Source organism: Chelonoidis abingdonii, chromosome 3 (genome assembly GCF_003597395.2).
Source record: "Chelonoidis abingdonii isolate Lonesome George chromosome 3, CheloAbing_2.0, whole genome shotgun sequence".
NCBI lineage: Eukaryota > Metazoa > Chordata > Testudines > Testudinidae > Chelonoidis > Chelonoidis abingdonii.
The window spans coordinates 130888987-130911348 of record NC_133771.1 but is presented as its reverse complement, the minus strand read 5'-3'; the positions used below and the strand labels follow the sequence as shown (position 1 = coordinate 130911348).

The 22362-nt window shown below is 41.0% G+C and overlaps 1 protein-coding gene across 4 annotated transcripts in view; it reads left to right on the top strand.

Annotated features, from left to right (window-relative positions):
* Positions 1-22362, top strand: part of LOC116831131 (uncharacterized) — a 108749-nt gene that overhangs the window by 3413 nt on the left and 82974 nt on the right. For all 4 annotated transcript variants that reach the window (XM_075064100.1, XM_032790906.2, XM_032790907.2 and 1 more), the window contains exons 2-3: positions 1176-1284; positions 18294-18413. In XM_075064100.1, coding sequence (XP_074920201.1) covers positions 1201-1284; positions 18294-18413 — 204 coding nt within the window. In that variant the 5' untranslated portion in view covers positions 1176-1200. The remainder of the gene's footprint in view (positions 1-1175; positions 1285-18293; positions 18414-22362) is intronic.

The window sequence follows — 22362 nt, the reverse complement described above, 5'->3', positions numbered from 1 at the left end:
GGTAGGTGTGCTCAGAGGCCACCTACTGGACAGTCCCCTGCCCGTGACTAGGGCAGCTGAATGTGTACCTTGGGTTGTTAATCGCTCTGGGGCACAGGTGGGAAACAGCTGCCAGATACCTATTGTGAGGCGGCAATGTGTGTGTGTGTGTGCGCGTGCTCAGGCAGGAGGTGGGCCTCTTCGTGCTGCAGTGCGCATGGCTAGAGGAAAAACATAGGTGCTGAGAGAGTTTATGTGCCTACAGTGTAAGGGAGTAGCGGAGCAGGAGGTTTGTGAATCACACTGGTGCCTAAAAATGGGACTTATGCATCTAAGTACCTTTGTAAATCCTACCCTTAGAGCATGCACACACCATGGAGGAGGAGTTAACTGCTGGTCAAACCCAAATTAAGTTCCAGATGGATAGCTATTCAGCAATTTTCATGGACTCAAGGAGAAGGCAGGCACATTGTGGAATGTGGCTGCTTCCCTTCTTCCTTCTGCTCTGAGCTATAATGTTCCTACCAGATGGAGGGGTTTGTGAGGTGTCTGTGAGGAAAGGATTGAAAGCAACAGGACTGCTACTCCCCACCCCTCTCCAGAGTTTGATCCCTAATGGGCCATATTTTCTACTCTCTGCATCAGAGTGGCGGGTAGCACATTTAAAAGGAAGGCTATGCAGCTTCTCCATTTAAAATCATGGAGAAAATTGGCAATTAAATTGGAAGTGGTCTAAAGATTTCATAACTCTATGTAACACTATGCTTGCTGGTGGAGGGTAGGTAATATTAATGGCTTTTCATGGGAGTCAAGGTACAGGAGTAATGGCACGAGGTCTGTATATCTCCCATAAAGACAGTAGTAAGTCCCGGAATCAATTTTTCTGAATTGGCAATAACCTGTCCAAAAAAAAAAAAATCCTTATCTGGAAAAGTAATGCTTCAAAGTGTGTTCATTTACCTAGTATTTACTTTAAAGACAACATAATTTACTAAGGCAGTTGACTTGTATTCTACTTGCTAAGCAATTTCCCAATAAATAGATTTTATTTATGATTTAAATTATAAGATGTCAGTTTGTAATAGAAAGCTTTGTAAATATGTTTAATGTTGGCTTTGAAGTTTGGCTAATATAATTAGATGTAGTAATATTGTCCTTTATTTATACTGTTTTGTTTTCCTTCCGTTTCATAACAGACTGGTAGTGAAATTGTAATAGGACATGGCAACCAGCTTACAGCTTTATAAGAAGAGTACATTTCCTCCTCTTCTGAATATTTATCAGCTGCCGCATTTCAGGAATCAGGTAATCATTTTAAAAGATGTCAAAGTTGTGAGTGAAATACTTCTTTAAAACGTGAGAAGTATTTGCATTCTGGGAGAATGTCTTTATTTACTCAAAACATGCAGAAGATGTGCAGTAATAGATGGTTTAGCAAATGAACCTGGCCCCCTGATTGGCCGAAGACTCCAGCAGGCACATTCTTAAACCCTACAGCAGGACTGGTTTCCGGCTTCTCAGCAGCATTCCACATTCTGTAGCAGGACAGTTTCTGGTCCTGCCTCCTGCTCTCATCTTCTTCCTTGCCCCTATCCCTGGCTCCTGTTTCTAGTTTCCTCCCTCTGGCTCTTGCCCTGCTTTGGTTTATACTCTGACTCTGATTCTTGGCTCCTGATGCCTGGCTCTCGCTGGGCTTAGTAACTCAGCTCCTGATTGGGGCTCTGGTCACTAGGCGTGGTCACCTGCTCCAACATTAGGTCAGTCTCCTGCCCTGACCATTAGGCAAGACTCCACACGGCCCAGCCCTTAAAATGAAGAAAGTCTTTCCCAGAACACAACAAAAACCCCATCTCATTTGAATAACTGTTCAGGAATCAGAAATGCACTACTAGACACTATTGTGTGACTATCCACCCAGAAACCATAGAACAATAATAAAATAGCAGTTACCAAAATACAGATAGAGTGAAATTCAGTGCCCTAAAGATCTGAATAGAAACTGTACAAGGAAACTGCTAAAGAGAGGGAAAAAAAGACGTGATTGTTCAGGGCTTTGGAAGCCACACTGGGGAAGAAAAATGCTTGATGAAGCAATAATGCTTTATAAAGTTGCAGAATGTAATGCCCTAAACCAGTTCAGTTTTCCTAAATAAATAACTGATAAAGCAATTAAACTGTTTCCATGAGTTAAATGTTTGCCTTGTAATGTTACTTTGCACTTCTATAGAGCTTTTCATATGAGGATCTGAAAATGTTTTACACCTTTCATTGAATTAAGCCTCACAATACTTCCCTCACTCATAGGGAAGTTTGTCCTCATTTTAGCGCTAAGAAAAATTGTTACTCTGAGTGACTCACCCAAGGTCACACAGTATGTCAGTGGCAGAGACAAAAAGAGAACCCAGTTCTCTTAACACCTGTTCCCTGCTCTGATACTAAATAACCCTATGTTCCCACTCCTAGGAACCATCAATCAAAAAGAGAAATATCGTGGGTAGAAGTATGAAAGACCTAGTAACTCTACCAGTAACTAATTAATTTAGCAATTAAACAGAAGAGTCTGCAAGGTTGTGCTATAAATCAGTCTGCTGTCTTGCATCCAGTTGAGTTGAATATACTTTTTCCTTGTCCTGGGTTCCCCACCTGAGAGTTTGATCTACATTCAGCTTTTTTGCCCTGAATTATTTTGAGTTTGTGTTTAATGGGAACAGAACGGCTATTGTTACTAATAATGCACCTGCCTACTTTCACCATTATTTGGTATTCAGTCCCACTCAACTAATTTTTTTTGTGCCTATCCATCAAAAATATACCAAAAACTAATGTTTAGGTTGTTGCCAAGAAAGCTATGGGTATGCAGATGTGTGAATGTTTCTTTGCTCCCATCCTTGCCTTCCATAGTTTTGCTCTCTGTTCATTTGAAGAAGTGTAGCTATGCTGAATCTCTTCTGTAGGGGGAAGAGAATATGGTTTTCCCGTTCCTGTTGTAAGGTTTCTGGAATTTGTCACACACAACTTTCAGTTTATCTACTATAGTTAATAGAAAAATTTAGAAAATAAGCCCTTGTCTTGAGTCTCAGAAAAATTCACCGTCCCCTTTATAGTTGGTCACCTTCAAACTAAGAAAAAGGAGTATACTGTAAGTACAAAGAGAGATGAAAGCAGTAGCTTGTTGGTGTACTTCACATGTAATATTGCCATAGTAACAGAGTGGTAAATACAGCCATTCCTCACAAAATGCTGAGCTAAAACAGACGCTATGCATATTTACTGTAATAAAAGTAAAATGTAGAATGTTAAGGTCTCCATGATGAGCTAAGGAAAAACAGGTCTCTCTTATATGGCCCATTCTATAAGTCAGGAGTTAAGTGCCTCTGTACATTATGTGAGGGTAATTAGGGCATTCAGCAGACATTTGTAGAGCTATCAGTCACAGTATTATATCTTCCACATGAAAGCCATGCTGAGCTGCGAAGTTCAGTCTCAGATAATGTATTCTGACATTTAATTTATATGAGTATATCAAGTGTCTCCCTTCTACACATTCTTCTGCTTATTTTGTTTCTATAAGATCACTGTCTGTTGTTGTGTAAATATTTGTAGTACAGTAATTCCCCAGAGGTCCCAATCAGGATCCATTGTGTAAAGTGTATGTGCATTATAGATGGAGCTACTAGTGCTGCCCATTAATTAAGGTTGCCCGATGCTTTCCATTATAAGACTCTTATTTTCAATTGCTTGAAACCTTGCCAAATTTTAACCTTTTCAGTTGAAGTTTTTCTTGTAGGGTGTCAGTCACAAGCTAAATATTTTTGGAAAGTTTCAGTAAAAATGGTTCAGCCATTTCAAGAATGAGGTTAGAGAAAAATGTGTTTTTGCCCATGTTAAAAAAAATTGACACCCATTTTGTTGAGAAGCTTTAGCACCTCTGTGCTTTGGAGCAGGAACTTGACATTTGACAGGAGGGTTGACTTTGTGTCAGGGGTTTGGCTTTGCTGTTCTTGTGGGAAAATTGCCTCTAGTTGATCAATTTATAAGCCTTAGAAACACGTCATTTCACATATGCTGAATAGTCTCTTGTACGATTTTGGCAGCTAAATTCCCTGAAGATTCCATCTGCGTGGAACATGCTCCAGCCTGGGGCTGCAGGGGATGAGTACGACTTTCTCTGGAGGGAGACTATGACTCCTGTTCTCTCTGCGCTCTCACAGCTGGTAACCAGGCAGTGAGGAGGAGGAGGAGGAGGCTGGTTGACTGGACTAGAATACAAAAGGAGCAAGAGTCAGACTTGGGGAGGTGGCAATGGAGGGAGTAAATGGGGACAAGAAGCCTGGAGAGAGTGGGTGGAGGTGACTGGGATGAAGAGTTGGGGAAGGCAGGAGGCTGGAGTGAGGAGCCTAACAGGGGAGTGAGGAAGAGCTAGGATGGGAAAGGAACAAGCTGGAGGGGAGAAGAGAGTCAGGCTTGCAAGGGAACAGGGGTAGATGGGTTTCTAACCATTCGAGTATCCACCCCTCAGAACCTGGAATAGACCCCAGCATTTCTGAATCTCACCATTCCCCTGTCAGCAAATATTGGTGAACCCCACTGGCAAAGTGTGTGCCATCCGCCTCTAGTGGCTTGGTCCTTAGAGGATAACAGCCTCCTACTGCTACCAGTTATGCTAGTATCTATAATGGAAGAGGTCTTTGTAGTGGATCTAAAGGTTCAAACCCTGCTGATGACCCATGTGGGTGTCAATATGATGTCACATGATAGAATTGGTTTCTTCAATTTGCTTTATTTAAAAAACTGAGGAAAGTACACACACAAAGTTTGCAAACTCAAGTACTCAAAAGTTAGGAAATGCCAGAATTAAGGTTTCTTGTACAACCTTAATTGGCCTCCTTGCACATACGCTTAGTGTTAGTATTTAAATACATGATGACACACTAATTTTCTCTCTGGATGACTGCCTCATTCAGTGCACAGATTGACCAGTCCTGGGGATGAATCAGGGTTTTGTAGTGAAGGAGGCTCTTGGGTCCTGCCATGAATATTTTTACCACAGCTCCCTCGCCCAGTGATAGGAAATTCTAGGAACAATTTTTGCATGCAGTTTGCTGACTAGTGTGCTCAGTTCCCTCTAAGCTGCATGGCCGTGCAGCAGGCTATCAAGGGCCATGCAGGTGGGAAGAGGTGCATCTGCCCTGGCCTGCGGCAGGGAGAGAGAGCTGGGGGGAGTCTGTCCCAGTCACAGCCCCAGGGCAGCCTGCACCCCAAACCCCTGATCCCTGGCCCCACCCCAGAGACCTCATCCCCAGCTGGAGATCCTCACCCTTTGCACCCCACCTTCTGCCCCAGACCAGAGCCCACCTCCCATGCCCCAAACCCCTCACCCCCCTCCTGAGCACTCACCCCCTCCCATACTCCAAACCCCTCATCCCCAGCCCCACCCCAGAGACCTCACCACCTGCATCCCAACCCTGAGCCCCCTCCCACACTCCGAACCCCTCGGCCCCACCTTTGCCACACATCAGTTCCATATTGGTGCACACAACAAAATTCATTCTACACATAGATTTAAAAAATTAGAGGGAACATTGCTGGTGTGTATTGAGAATAGGTTTTTGAAACTATTAAGCTACTTGCTAGCATATCACTGGATACATCATATGCAGAATTATTGTGCTATTATTGTACTGGACTTATGCTTTGATAAAGGGCTTATTATTATGAACTGAGTAGCTTGGTAGAGGGCATTCCTTATATCTTATCTGCTATAGAATTTTGAGACTGGAATAAATAAGGATCATGTGACCCATTCTCTTTTCATTAAATTGAAAAATTGCCCAAGGGACATTCCCATTGTTTATCTGTAAGCGTTAAATAATTCTTTTGTAAAACTGTGTTGCATATGACTTGCAGGGCCAGATTTTCAAAAACAGCCTCTAAATATTTACCTGCAGATGTGTTTGTGCAAAATACTATAGTTATGTGTGAAAGAAGGATTTGTACAGGCAACCCCATAAAAACACCTGACAAATTAGCTTATGATTTGTTTTTTCATTCAGAAATTGTTGCTGTATAAACTTCAGAGGCTGGGTTGAGGCAAAACTGCAATAAGGTGCTATTTAAGAGCAAGGCACATTAGAAACTCTCTCTAGGGGAAGAGTTACTAGAGGGTGAGAGAGCAGTCGGAGTTAGACTTTAGGAAAGGAAAGACCTGTAAGCACTGCAATAAGGAGTATAGCAAGGGAATCTAGTGTGGAGGTAAAGCTTGTACCAGCTTTTTTTCTGTTCCTTTTTGATGCTAGTAAACTGAGATTTGGCTTTCTATCCGTTTAGTTCTTGGGTGCTGAGATCCAGAAGATGCATTATGCAATCTGTCTTGAATCTTCCTGTTTGTGTTACGGGCATAATACAGTGCAGTAAAGCTGAAATGTGTTCTACAGAACTGTTTACTCTGATATCTTGTTTAAACTCCATTCATAAGGCAGGCAACACATAACCTAAAACAAACAGTAACAAAAATGTTGTAACCGTAACATTGGGCAATGTTGGTTCATATGGACTCAGTGCAGTATCACATGTACGCTGTGGAGTTAGTTCAACAGATAAATAATCAGTTAAAGGAAAGAGCTACATTAATACACCAAGTGAGTGACACTCATATCTGGTTTAAACAGTGCATTTCCATTGACTTCATGTAATTGCAGGTCTGAATTTGGTTTAGGCATGTTAATGTAGCTTTTGTTCCTTTAACTGAATATTTATCTGTTGAAATTTCTGCTACACTGGCACTTTACAGCGCTGCAACTTTCTTGCTCAGGGGTGTGAAAAAACAACCCCCTGAGCGCTGCAAGATGCAGCGCTGTAAAGTGTCAGTGTAATCAGGGCGGCAGCGCTGGGAACGCGGCTCCCAGCGCTGCACGCTACACCCATAAGGGATGTGGTTTACAAGCAGCGCTGGGAGAGCTCTCTCCCAGCGCTGCGGCTCTGACTACACTCACACTTCCGGCAGCGCTTTGAAATGTCTAATGTAGCCATACCCTCTTGTTTATCATGGCGTATATGCTGTGATACTGCACTGTGTATGAATGAATTTTACACAATACCATCATTGCATCATTTATGCTACTTCCTTTCCTTTCCTTCCTCTACAAATTGTTTCCTCACCTGACTGCTTGGAATTGAATCCCACTCAGCTGGCATAGCACAGTGTTTGAAGCCTGTGATAGCACAAAAAAAACTACCTACAGAATAATAGGTATTGCAGCTAAGCAGCCCAAACAAATGACTTTAAAGGGGACCCAGACATTGCTTTGTTAAGTTCACTCCTGGTTATTTAATCACCTGTAGCACTGAGACTTTTGCAGTAATAGATCACCATTTTTCCCCCCCAACTCTCTTGTTCTTGGGCCAGAACTCTAGAAGTAGAGTTTCTTGTTAGGAGATAAATGAGTAGCCACAGACTCATGATAGTCGCTCCTCATTCACGTTTAGGTATATCGTTCCTATTACAATATTATTTAGTTTATTATCGGTGCCCAGGATTGTGTCAGCCACCTTCCAATACAGACAAAAGACAGGCGCTTACATGAAGCTTGTAAATTAATTTCAGACATGCTGCAACTGGGTGTGTAGGGGGGTTACAAGACAACCGATCAGGAGAGAGGGAAAGATAGGGCTAACTTAAAAAGATTATACAAATGCTCAATGAAGACAAGTGCACGCCATGATGGAGCAAAGACTTCTTAATTGTCAAAGTTAGACTCAGGACTCACAGTTTGTTAGACCACTCTGTTTTATTGGCACAGCACTCTGCTAATAACATTCAGATAGTTTGTGTCCTGCATGATGCTTATCTTATTTATACAGATAAAAGGGCGAGAACTTAACAAGATAACAAAGGAAGCAGAATCTGATAAGTTTACCTGGACTAGGCATGCATATCTTATTTCCTTACTAACTATTACCGATCTTCTGTTACTGTTTCGTCATTAGCACCATTGTTTATGCCTAATGTTTCTTTCCCTGGCACCTGTATTTCAACATTTATTTCTGCTTAAAGGTACATACAACATTTCTTTAATCCATTCTTATTTTTACAATATAATTCATTCTACTTTCACAATCCCTCCTTTTGGTCAAGCTTTCGCTATGACCAATATTTTACTGGGTTCCACATATTAACTGTTCTTTATCTCTTTGTTCATCAGCGATATTCAAAATCATCATATTAGCACTCTGTTCTGGGGCAGTCACCTGCGTGGCATGCCTTACACAATTTTGGATACAACAGGAGACTGACTGAAAACATACAAAAAATTATTAGGATTCCAAACAGGATAGTCAGGGCTCCTGAAACAACCAGTTTCTTATGCCAGAGAAATTGAACAGGTTACTTTAGCCACTTCCATAAAGAACTTGGCTCTTTATGGGGAAGATATGCGATTTGTTCTAAGTGGCTAGCACGATCTGTTCCTCATTGGTGGTGTTTTCCAATGAGAGCACAGTACCCTCCTTTGGCCGCTAGCACTACGTTCAATGCCTGAGGTTTTGGAGGGCATCTGTTGGATTGCCCCTGTTTCTTTGGCCAGGGCTTCTAAACTTTCTCCAACTTTATTTGCCATTATTTTAACTACTGCTTGTAACCTCAGGAGCCTTTTGCATGGTGTATTACTCCCCCAAGTGGGATAAAGGAACTGCCAATAGTCTCTTTGCAGGTGTCATTGCTGTTCCATATGTGTTAAACGGACGAGGTCCTCCAGTGAGGTCTGAGGAATTGAGTGGGATAACCAGACAGGAACATCAGCTTGAGAATGGGCTGGGATGTGGCTGCAGACCTAGCATTTAGAAATATTAGGGGTCTGAGCTATCCACACTTGCTGCTGGATAAAAGAATTGTCATTGTGGATTCCCCAGACCTTAAGACACCAGCAGCTGAGGAACAGGCGCCACCAGAGGTAACTGTTGGAGGCAGGGCCCTTCTGGTTCTGACAAACCTCAACTGAGGGAACCGCAGTCACATGGTTTTATGTCCACCAGGCAGCAGACGCTAGGCTCACTACTGCTGCTTCTTGGGCCTTGCTTTAGGTCGTCGTCTGCTTCTGGCAACCCTTACGAGAGCGTAGATTGTAAGGTATTGCAGGCTGTTCTCTATGTCTTCTTCTGGAGTCAAAATTGACTCTGCGTGGTCCTGAGGTGATGATTGGTTTGCTGGGGGTGGTGCATTCTTACACTGTGAACCAAAATCTGGGTGCTTGTATGAAAAGCCCCAAGCTTATTACCAGCTTGGATCTGATCTCGCTGCCACCAGCCAGGAATTTCCAGGGCCTGACTCCCTCTCTGGTCTCCCCAAACCTTCTCTGGGGGACCCCAAGCTCAGAAACCCTGAGTCTCACACCAAAGGGAAAACAAACCTCCTCCCCCCTTCTCCTCTTTATCTCATCCCCAGCTCCCCCTCCCTGGGTTATCCTGGGCGATACTGTACTTAAACTCCTTGAATGCAAAACAGAGAGGGCAATTTACCTTCCCCCCTCCTTCTTCCCCTGAGGCTATGCATTCAAACCTAGTCAAGCTAACACAAAGAGATTTCCCCCTCCCTTCGTTCCTTAGCCTTAACCAGAGAAAAAAACCTCAAACAGGTTTTAAAAAGAAAGCTTTATATAAAAAGAAAGAAAAAGACATAAAAATATCTTCTGTATCAAGGTGACAATTATACAGAGTCAATTGCTTAAAAGAAAAAATATGAATAAACAGCCTTATTCAAAAAGAGATACAATTTAAACATTCCAGCACACACACATGTAAATACAAAACAAAACATATAAAAAGCCTATTGTTTTGCTACCTTTGTACTTACAACTGGGAAACTGAAGATGAGAAGCTTACAGATAGAAAAAGATCCCCTCTCATAGCTGAGAGCCAGACAAAGACAAAGAACCAAAAAAATTCCCTCCCTGAGCTTTGAAAAATCCAGTTTTCCTGATTGGTCCTCCTCTTACATATCCCCCTTTTGACACTAAGATTATTAATCGCCAGTGTTTCTTGTATTTATTTAGTGGAAGAGAAGAACATCTTTTTGGTATTTGGGCCTAATGTAAAGAGCTTTGCATCATTTGTTTTCAGGTTAGCACATTTCAAAAATTCAATGGGTGGGAGAATTTAAAACCAAAACAATTAGGGGTAGTAACATTTCCCTTTTTGTTGTGACTCAGAGCATCTGAGTCTTGGGTTCCCAGAAAATATGTTAGACCAGATGAGCCAAAACACTGTTATTTTTCTGCATGGTGGCAATTCTTAACATCAGATCTAAAGCTGTGTAATTATTAATGGTTCATTTCTTCCAGTTTTTGAACGCTAAGTTTTTTCTGAGTAGGAAAGCCTATTTACTTTTAACAGATGATTGGTAACTGTTTGCCATTCAATGCCAAGATTGAATAGAGAACTCAGCTAAATCAGTGCTTATCAGTAAGCTGAGACTTTTTTTGTTGTTGTTGTGGCAAATAGTAAATGTTATTATTGGTAAAACAGTACTTACATTACATTTACATTTGTCTTCTGGTGGGTTGCTAACACTTTTTCCTTTTAAACACTTTTCCCCAAGAATTAACACATACACATAGCCCATTATACAGTACTTTGGTCTCATAATCATTTTATTCCACATACAGGATTCTAGTGAAATTCTTTACTTTTTGGGGCTTTGGGCATTGATAAGCATACCCACTTTTGGTAGGAACTTGTACAACCTCTTTGTCCAATAGTTTCCCTTTCTCCTCAGCCCATTGGCTTGAGGTCAAAGCAGCAGGAATCCCAATCCCATGCAATTATGGGAGTGGGCTAACTTCCATATCTTTGCTTCTAGAGCCTTTGGTGTGCGATTTTAACAACAATTTTCACTTAACAAATTTTGTCTCACCGTACTTAACATACTGCATCCATTTATATTGAAGGTATTAAACAATTATCTTTTCTTTGCTTTAACAGATGTATGCGTCAAAACCTTATATTCTCTGATTTACCAAAACATCTTATGTTCTAAATATCTGCATTTCAGTACATTCCATAGCTATCTCCATATGTAATTGTTTTTTTTTACTTCATTTGTTTTTTGTAATAGGTTGTTCTGTAGCTGGGTTAGCTTTTTCTGAAAAGACAAAATAACATTTTTCTACCCCTTTTGGGTATTGATTATTGCTTAAAGATTCTGTTCTTTTACAAATACCTTGCTGATTGCAGGCAAAACAAAGGAATCATACCCCCATATTTTCCTGTGTTTTTGTTCTATAGGCAGGCCAGGTTTTAATGGCTTCTACTTTTTAAGGGTTATGGGGATTATCCCACTGTTTTAGTCATTAAATCACATGAGGTGGTGTACCTCAGTTTTCTCTTATATAGCAGACCAAGTTTGTAATGTTTTTCCTGCTGTGTTAAGCTTGAAGTTTATTTCAACAGCTGAGAAGCACAGGTAATTAGCTGAGAAGTTACATCAGGTTATGTTTCTATTTGCAGCTTCTTTTGTGCTGGCAGTTCTCACCTTTCTTTATCAGTTAGGTAATTTGCATCAACACAGGCTTGGCTTTTGGATTCAAAGCCATTCAAAGCAAGCATCAGCAGAGCTCAGAGACTCTGTCTTAACACACAGAGATCTGAAAAAGAAAACACAGCCTATTGCGGCTCTTTTTGGAGCCCTAATAGGATTTTAATTCAGCAGCATGTTTCATTTGCATTTCTTTTACCCCTTTCTACAATATACACTGCACATGTCCTAGGGAAAATGCACATTCTTCTATACTATAACTTTTTAAAAACATAGCCATATCAATTTTTACATAAGGTGTAACTGTTTTTTTGTTTCTTACAGAGTTTTCATGTACCCTTATCAAAGTGACAGTCTGATTACACAGAGCCATTTTAAGGCTCAGTGTTTTTAACATTGCTTCTTTTTGTTTTGTGCACCTCACCTCTGCTGTTGCTTCAGAGGGGCACTGTTAATTCTTATTCTTTCACTACAGCTTTATCTGCTATTGTTACAAAAAACAACCAAACAAACAAAAAGACTCCAGAATCTCTCCCTATTCTCCTGATTTTGACTGCCCTATTGCAGCCATGACTTGGTCTTTATTTAAAAACATTTTAAATTTGTAAAGAATCAAGTTACCCCTTAAGGGTTAAATGCTAAATCCCAAAGCCAAACAACACTAATTACCTGTGTCTTGCAAAAAGGTCTGTCAGTTTTGCAACTTTGAATTAAAGAGTCAAATGAATTTTTAGTGGCATTAAAAACAAAAATAAAACCAATTTATCTTATACCTACAAAACAGGAGTTTTACAAACCAGATGTGCTGGTTTAGATTCTTAGAACTTTACATATTTTCACAGACAAATAGATACATACACATTTTCTTTTCCTTAACATTCCTTTACACTGCTTTGTTTTTACATAGCTGTATATAGATTTGGATTATTTATAGGCATTCTTCTGGAAAAGGGCCCATTTTCCCTTCCGAAAGGCTGCAAAGAAACCAAGAATCCTCTCTCTTTAACATGGTCCTTTTTAACATTTTCACAAAGTTTAACTGCTTTTAATTCTCTCCAGCATTTGTAGAGTTAACTTTTCACTCTGTTTCCTTAAATCACATGTTTATCTCCCAAAATAACACCTTTATCACCTCAGATTTCACCATTTTAAGTATTGTTCTAGGGGTTCATGCTGCACTTACTGCTTTTCTTAGTCCTGACACTATGCGCTTAGGGCTTCCAACCTGTTTTTCAGTTTCTTTATCTGTTTCTTGCCGCTTTTCTGGGCCCGATCTTGCTTTTTTCCAATGAACCGTTTGTGAGTGATATTGTGGTCACTTCACAATTTTGAAAGAAATGTTCAAGGAAAGGGACCAGGAATGGTGGGGGCTAGTTGAGGAGCCCCCCTTGCTGAATTGGTAGTGGAACACTAAAGAATCAGTTTCTGAGGCAGACAACAAAGGGGAACAGAACACGGGGATTTTTATCTTTTTACAATGAGATGGGAGTATGAAGGGGGTTGGATCGATCCGGGGTAGGTTTTTTTTGAGAACTGGGTATAGGGGAGCCCTCGATCTGGTGGTGGGACAGGAGGCTTTTTAACTTATTATTTTTAATATTTGAGAGAGGCGAGTTTTGATTCTGTCCACCTACGATTTGCCTCTTCCCACCACTGCATGAAACAATTAACCTCTCCTTTAGCCAATTTAGTTTTAGGTTGGCCGAGTTTGTCCTTCAAGACGACATCCACTCGGTCTTTGTTCCAAGATTTTAACAGTGGCGCTGAGTTTTGGGATCCCCCCTGAGTTAGCCAAGACCATTTTTCCAGAAATGTACAGCAGTCCGGACCCTTCTTACAGGAGTCCAAACCCATCCTAAATACATAAAATGAGCCGGCGTTCGTTTAGGGAACTGTCCCGACTTAGACATCTGGTTACCCATACAGGAGGACTTCACACACCAATCGCACAAGAAGGAAATTCGGGTTCGTCAGAGCGATACCCGGTGCAACACACAAAAGGAGCCCACAGGCTCCTGTCTCAATCGCCCTTGCTTTCACACCAGGGGTTTTACCCAAAGTGTGGTGCGACTGCAATTGTGCAGATTCCACTCACTCAAACCACGGGGACAGAAACCCCTTCGTCGGCCAATCCCCGGATGGAGACGGCACCCAGACTCTCACACTCCACAGGAGGACGGATAGACACAGAGACAGGACAGTCCTCAGTCCAGACAAAACACAGAAATAATTACCTGACCAGATTCCTGATGTCAGATCCCGGGATCCCTACCAGAACAGAGTGGGAAACAACAGATTCGAAGGCGTAGACTTCACTGTGGTCATGCACCTTTCCGTTCTGGTGGAGGACCGCTTGGGCCAAATGCCCAGGTGCTGGCTGCCACGGTTGTCCTACAAAAATGGTCAGGAATCACACAGCCCCAGTGAAGACAGTTGCCATCTCGGTGGAACCTCCAAATTGTCAAAGTTAGACTCAGGACTCACAGTTTGTCAGACCACTCTGTTTTATTAGCACAGCGCTCTGCTAATAACACCCAGATAATGTGAGCACCATGCAAGACACAAACTATCTTATTTATACAGATAAAAGGGCGAAAACTTAACAAGGTAACAAAGGAAACAGAATCTGATAAGTTTACCTGGACTAGGCATGCATATCTTATTTCCTTACTAACTATTACCGATCTTCTGTTACTGTTTCGCCATTAGCACCATTGTTTATGCCTAATGTTTCTTTTCCTGGCACCTGTATTTCAACATTTATTTCTGCTTAAAGGTACATACAACATTTCTTTAATCCATACTTATTTTTACAATATAATTCATTCTACTTTTGCATTCTAAAATATAATAAAAACAGGAAATTGTTCACCTAACTGGCCAGTTTCATGTAGGTATGGTGGAAGAGGAAGGTGATGATGTGGCTTTGGGGACCAGCTCAGAAGGGCACTCTGTTCTGGGGAGAGGGTAGTAAAAAGCACAGAGACAGTTATGAGAGAAGTGGTCAAACAGGCTGCCTGGGCTGACTTCCTTGGTGGAGCAAAGTGCCTGTAGCTGCATTGAAAAGGTATGGGCTTATCTACCCTAGTGGCCAAATCGACGGGCAACGATTAATCCAGCGGGGGTCGATTTATTGTGTCTAGTATAGATGCAATAAATTAATCGCTGATCACTCTAGTGTTGACTCCGGTACTCCACCTCAATGAGATGCGCAGGGGGAATCGATGGGAGAGCATCTGTCGACACCTGCAATGAAGATACCATGGTAAGTAGATCTAAATACGCTGACTTCAGCTACATGAATAACAGAGCTGAAGTTGCGTAACTTAGATCGATTTCTCCCCTCTCTGTAGTGTAGACCAACCCTAAGCAAAGTTATCTTACATGCTTGGAGAGGAGTAAAGAGCATATGTTTGGACCATCACCCAGGCCTGGTCTACGCTGGGGGGGGGGTGTTGATGTAGTAAGATACGCAACTTCAGCTACGGGAATACCGTAGCTGAAGTCGACATATCTTATTCCGACTTACCTCCCGTCCTCGTGGCGCGGGATCGACGTCTGCAGCTCCCCCGTCAACTCCACTACAGCCGCTTGCTCCAGTGGAGTTCCGGAGTCGACGGGGAGCGCGTTTGGGGATTGATATATTGCATCTCATCTAGACGATATATATCAATCCCCGATAAATCGATCACTATCCGCCAATATGGCAGGTAGTCTGGACGTACCCCTCAGTCTCTCTTCAGACATGAGCCATGTGTCACTCAAGGCTGCCCCGCATGGGAATAGATATATCTGCATTTGTAATGTAAAACATGTTTGTTCACTGATTTATTTTTGATAAAGACCTCTGGGCCTTTGAGATTGTGTGCTAATGATTGTCTCAGTTCATGATTCAGGCACCTGGGTTGTAGCCCATCCAAGGCATTGGGAGGCATCTCCTGTGACAGTTTTGAGAATAGCTCTTCTGTCAGATTTTCTTCTCTCTCTCAAATAGAACTGGCTGCACAGCAATGGCAGTGTTTTATCTCTCCATCACATTTTTTGCTATAGTTACAGTTGATGAATCTTGCTCGAAGCAAAGTTGTGCTCAGTCCAGGTTCTCTCCTTCTCGCTTTTGTTGCAACTGTTGTGCTATGGCAGGCTGCCATTTTTCTAAACTCAGTATTCACACACAGACCTTTCTGCAGGACGGGAATGGCCAGGATTTTGCATGTTTGCAGTGTGTCCTTGGTAGCAAGGAATTGCTTACAATGCAAGGGGGATTCTTCCCACTGTGAGCAATGTGCTTATTGAGCTGTACCTTGGTCCCCATCCAAAGAGACAGATTTTTGTAAATAGGAGGAAAATCCATAGTTGGGTTTTTGTTTTTAACATGGATTCTTTTTAGATGTAGATCATTCTTCTTTTTCTATATCTTTAGAAAACTTTTTTGTCCTGTGTGCTTTGTGTGTTTTACACAGTAATTTTCACTAACTACCAATATAAATTCAGTGCTATCCTGGACATATTACAACCAGTTGTATCACTGTGGAAGAATATGCAGGGTTGCATAAATGTGGTAGTGGGCTTTTTTTTTTTTTAAATAGTACCAAATTTATTTCTGAGGTAGCAGTTTCTGATATTGACGTTGGTCTCCTGTCAGCAAAAGGGATGTGTTCACACTGAAGCCTAAACAACACATTTTCACTGCCTGGAGCACATGCACATAAATATTTAAGAGTACAGCCAACGTGCTATAAAGCTTGTTCTCCTTGCCCTCTCATATTTGAGGAGCAGATTAACTTTTTTTTTTTTTTAATTTGACTTATTTTAGCTCCCAACCACTTTAATTATTGGTGTGAGTGCTTCTGTCACTTCCAAAACAATTAAAAAGGTCCAGATTTGCATGATAAGAGTTGCCTCATACAATGATTGGTTTCTGTTGGGACCAAATTCCCTAGCATATCACCCTTCTGGGGGTTCATTTTATGGAAGTAATATAGGAACATGGTAGGCCCATGAGATGGGCCAAGTAAGCCAAGGCTGGGTGATGAACAAACAAGCCACAGGTTTGTGACTTAAAAATAAATGAAGCAAAAATAGTTTTTCACAGCCCAGAATTGCAGTATACATAGAATCATAGATTATTAGAGTTGGAAGGGACCTCAGGAGATCATCTAGTCCAACCCCCTGCTCAAAGCAGGACAAATGCCCCCCTCAAGGATTGAATTTACAACCCTGGGTTTAGCAGGCCAATGCTCAAACCACTGAGCTATAGTATAAAATTAAATGTCTTTTTGCAGCCAGAACTTCAGGATCAAAAACTGAGCTCCCAAAGTAGGCCAGAACAGGCTGAGAGACACACCAATACTCACTCGTATTCTATTCACTCTGCAACCAACAGACTTCACTAACTGCATTTCCAACAAAAATCTCAAGATCAAAGGCTACCAGATCCTCACTTTGAACATGTCTGCTCTTTAAATACTGGGATCCTGATCATTTTCTAGATTTATAGATTCTAAGTCCTGAAGGGATGATGTGATCATCCAGTCTGACCTACTGTATAACACAGACCATAGAACTCCCCCCAAATAATTCTTAGATTTTAAATCAAGATTGATTTTAAAATTGTCTGATGGAAAATCCACCATGGTACTTGGTACATAGCTCCAAATTATGGAGACAGCCTGAAAGATACCTAATAAACCAGACAGGGCAGCACAAACAGTGTACATAGTTGTTTAAGGTCAGAGTTAAGGGTAATTGGGTACCTCAGTTCTGCCTTTCCGTGCTTCATTTTATTTATTTTGACATAGTTTCTTGGTCCTCTAACATTTATTGTTTGTAAAACCACAATGTTCTAATCAGGTTTAGTTTGAATAAGACATTGATATAATCTCACTGCTATATCTCTAGGTTAACTTTTCTTTTTCTTGAAGGGGGGGTCTGTGATTCTTAAATTCTTATAGATCTTACAAGAAATAATCTGTGGCACCTTGATATTCCAACATTTCTGAGTTTAGAAGAATTTACTAAGTGTGTTGGACCCATCAATGCACATTACAGGTCCCTGGATTTGGACCTTCTGAGTATGTGCGTGCGGCTGCATCTAGCAGGCTTTGGGTTCTGGCAGAGATTGTAAAGTATGTATGGGGAACCTTCTACAGTTTGCTGGTGCAGCTTGCAAAATCCTGTCTCTGGGGTCAATGATTTAGGACTGCATTAACCCAGGTGCTTGCGTGTGCTACTTTCAAGCGGAGCAGAAATATATATTGTTGATATGAGTTTACATCTCTACCTCCAGTTTCATGAAGGTGTATGTTTGGTAATTGGGATTAGACTCTGGAAATGGGTGGGTGGGTGTACACCATTCAAAACTGCTATTTTTTTAAAAAGGTGAAAACTCCATTAAGTAGATCATGAGGCCTTTGCACTTGGAGGGGGGCAGTGGGAGATCTGCCAGCGATTTGGTTCAAGCACATGCAGTGAAGTCAGTAACTGACAGCCACAGAAACAAAGTTCTTATACTAGTTTATATATATTTTCTCTGGAATACTTTACTAACCAATATTAATACTAAACAATAACTGAGTGGCAAATATTTATGAATTAAGACTTATAAACAAATTCTCAAGCTGAGCCAAGCATTAGCTCCACACTGCCACAATTCTTAAACTTTAACTTTTGTATTATTTGACTATTCTTTGATTTCAGTGAAAGAGACCAAGCAAGGGTTCTGTTATGCACTGAAGAAGGCATACATATTTTAAAGCCCCTGTTCTGACATTCATATATTTCTGTCCAGAATGACAAAATCCCCAAAAAGATGATGATGAAAAATGACAACGGGAAGAAGAGGAGTAACAAATCATCATTTAGTGATGAAGACAAAGAAGATGCAATAAAACGGGCCCTGCTAGAACAGGTAATTCCAGCATGATGTTTGCAGATAATTTAAACTGTGTGTAATAATTCCATAGAGTTAGAACATTTGGATTACCAGAACCCAGAGAGTGCTCCATTGTTATCCACGTGGCCTGATGGCTTCTCTGGTTGGTAGGGCGCATTCATTCCTTTGGCTGATAAAGGAACTGATGCTGATGTTAATACCCATTTTACCCTTATGTGGTGGTCCATTAATTTCAGTGGTGTTGCTCTTGACCTACTTTGGTGTAAATGAGAGAAAAATTGGACCCAATGATCCAATTCTAGTATTAAAAACTCTCCTCAAACCAGAAGACTCATGGGAACTGAGGTAGCTGTAATTACCAGTATACTACTTGGGAGAGTCAGGTTGCTCTTATAACGGATAGATTTTTTTTTTTTTTTTTTTTAAAGCAGCTTGCAGATAAACCAGGGAGTATGGCTTATTAGCTATTTGTAAACTCTTAGGTTAGAATGCTCAGCTGTGTATCAAACTGAAAGTTTAGCCAAAGTAAACATTATGTGGACAATATTAGTGAATGTTCATTTCATAATATGGCAATTGCCAGGTACCAACTTGTGGTGTAATGGAAGGCAATTTTTTTCACCTTTGTACTGCTATACATTGCTGTGTAGTTGTGACCTGGCTTGTGCCTACCGGGTGAGTTTACCACTGCACTTAGTTGGATGTAGCAGAAACTGTCAGGTGTGTGTGTCCTAACTCCAACATTGCTAATGGCTAAAGCAGATTCTCCATTAGCTCAAGTGCCTGAGTGAAGTTCTGAGCGGCCATGGCATGTAGTAGTGTGCCAGCCTTGAAGTCCTAGGAGGTGTCAAAGGAGTGTTACTATATTAAGTTGAAGAGACACTGTCATTGTATTTAAAGCCCCAATTTTCATTGATTTAAAGAAAATAAATCTTATAAATATTTTTTGCTTTCTGTAATATCTCCCTGATGGACATCTGTGTACAGACAAAGTAGTATATAACACATAGAGATGTTGTGGGTTGTTGCATCATATCCCCATACAACTATGATGCTATAATAAGTTCTGTGGGAACTTGGCAATCAAAACACATCTGTTGTCAGGGTCCAAAACAGTTTATAGAGAAAAGTAGGCAACCTTACTTACTTAGCTGCCATTGAGTGAAGCACGCATATCTACTGAAAATTGGTTTGGGGCTTGACAGTTTACTGAGACACTGACCACAGAAATTCTGCTGTGGTAGGGGTAAAATGGATGACAATATGCTCAGCTTGGGCCAGTGGGAACCTGGTGGTTTTGAACCAGACCATAGTCAACAGCACCATCTGCTGGGAACTCACTATGATACTTTGAGTTTTTCAGTTATTCTGCAATATATTAACCTGATAATATTTATTTTCTATTTGTAAATATGCAGAGTGTTATCAATATAATAGTAGGTAGTATATTGGCACTTTGAATACACAGAGAAGTGAATAAAATAATTCATACTTAAGTTTCTTCTAATTTAGAATTAAGAACACCGAGTCATTGAAGATGGAGAAAGAAAAGACCTGGTAGATTCACCTGTCCCCAGATTAATGCAGCACATAATTCCCAGATAGATCAGACATAAAACTGATATTGCACATGCCTTTAGCTCAAAGACACAACAAAGCACTGGCTGTTGTATTGTATGATACTTATGCACTTCCAGCTTTAAGTATTGAACGGTATTTGGATATAAGTTTATTACTAGTGTTCAAATGACTTACCATGAAATACATAGTGACCCAAATTTTTAAAAGCATTTTGAGATTTGTGTATAAAGTATGTGTACAATTGTGCTCTTACATTTGCATGCACAATTGTTGGGATTTTGTATATTCAGAGTTACATAACACCAGAGTTACGAACTGACTGGTCAACCACACATCTCATTTGGAAGTAAGCAAACAGGCAGCAGCAGTCTCTCTCACTCACACTCACACTCTCACTCTCACTCTCACTCACACAGCAAATACAGTACAGTACTGTGTTAAATGTAAACTACTTAAAAAAAGGGAAAGCTTTTAATTAAAAAAAATTGACAAGCCTAAAAAAACCTGTTTCTGCACTTGTTTAATTTAAATTAAGATAGTTAAAAGCAGCATTTTATTTTTGCACAGTGAAGTTTCAAAGCTGTATTAAGTCAATGTTCAGTTGTAAACTTTTGAAAGAACCATGACATTTTGTTCGGAATTACTAACATTTCAGAGTTATGAACAACCTCCATTGCCACGGTGTTTATAGCTCCGAGGTTCTACTGTAATTAGTATTGAACATGCAGTCAGAGTAACTGCATGTATAAATATAGGTGTGCAGTTTTGCTCATGGATTTCTCAGACATCTTTCATTATAAAAGGTTTGATAGATTTTAAATCCAGTAAAGCAGTGTTATCTGGCCCTGTACTAACCGGAAAACTCTATAAACTGGCATTTTTAATCTTTATAGAAAGTCCGGTTTATAGTCTGGTTGGCATGGGGCTGGCAGGTTCTCCACATGGCTCCCCAAAAACAGCAACATGTCCCTGCTGCTCCTAAGCGGAAGCGCAGCTCGGCAGCCCTGTGTGCTGCCTCCGCCCGCAGGCACTGCCCTCACAGCTCCTATTAGCCCTGGTTCCCAACCAATGGGAGCTGCGGAGCCAGCAGTCTGAGTGTGGCAAGGGCAACATGCAGAGCTGCCTCAGCAGCAGGGACAGGTCACCACTTGCAGGGAGCCGCCCGAGGTGAGCGCCCCCTGGATCTGGCATCCCAACCCCCTACCCCAAGCTCCATCCCACACCAAACTCCCTGCTCCAACCCCCAGCCCTGCACCCCTCCTGCACCCAAACTCCCTTCCTCTTAGTTGACTGGAATTTTTCACTCACCAACACCTCCCCATTCCCCAAACATGCAGGGAAAAAAATGTTTACTGTAATTGTTTAAACTACAGTGGTGGTGGTGCTGCTGCAGTCACTTCATAACTTCCTTGGCTTTTTCTTCCATCTTTCCAGGAGTTCCAGGGCCCAGGAGCCTGCTTTTTCTCCTTGCTTTCAAATGAGGACTGAATGTAACTTCCAGTGGTGCCTACCAGCTTACTTCAGGGACCAAATTCTGTGCTGATGTACATCCTATTGAAATCAATAGGATTGCACAGGATTTCAGTGCAGAATTGGAAGAGCCAATTCCAATTCTAGAGCCTGCTAGAGGGGGTTGCAGGGAGAAATACTATAGAAATACTATAGAAACAGCCATTAGAAAGATGAGAGAGACATATTCTCTTCACCCCCTCCCAACTTCTTTTTTCTGGTTGATATCCACCTCAACACAATCTCAAGTATCATCCATTCCTCACAGCAGATGGATGCCCATATCATTTCTTTGAGAGCAATGCAAAATGTTCTCTCCCTTCACTCCCAGCCCCTCCTAATCTGGGAGTTAGGGAGCCCATTCAGCACATAGATTCTGACTCCATTCCCTGTTTGTGGTGATTCTGATGTCTGTACTTAGAACAGAAATGAGTAGAGCTGGTTGGAAAATGCAGGTTGATTGAAAGCGAATTTGAATGTCATTTTGAAAGTTTGCATTTTAACCTTTTTGGAATGGAGCATTTTGATTTTTTTGTTTCAAAATGATTTTTTTTTAATTACTGTGTTTTATAAAATGAGATGAGTCCACACTGAAACAATGTTTTGGCCATCCTCCAAATTGCAGGGGTTTTTGGAACTTTGATTCATGGGAAATCTCAAAAAAAAAAAAAAAATTTGTTCTGTTCCAGAACGAAAAAAATTCAAGATCGCAAAACTCTTTTTCTGAAGCAAAAAATCTGGTTCCTGCACAACTCTAAAAGTGAGCCTATATTCTGATCAAGAAAGTCCATGTCCATTATTTTGGAAATGGAAGTGTAAAGGAGGAAAGAAAATATGCATTTAACAAAAAATAAACAAACCCAAACCCCAAATT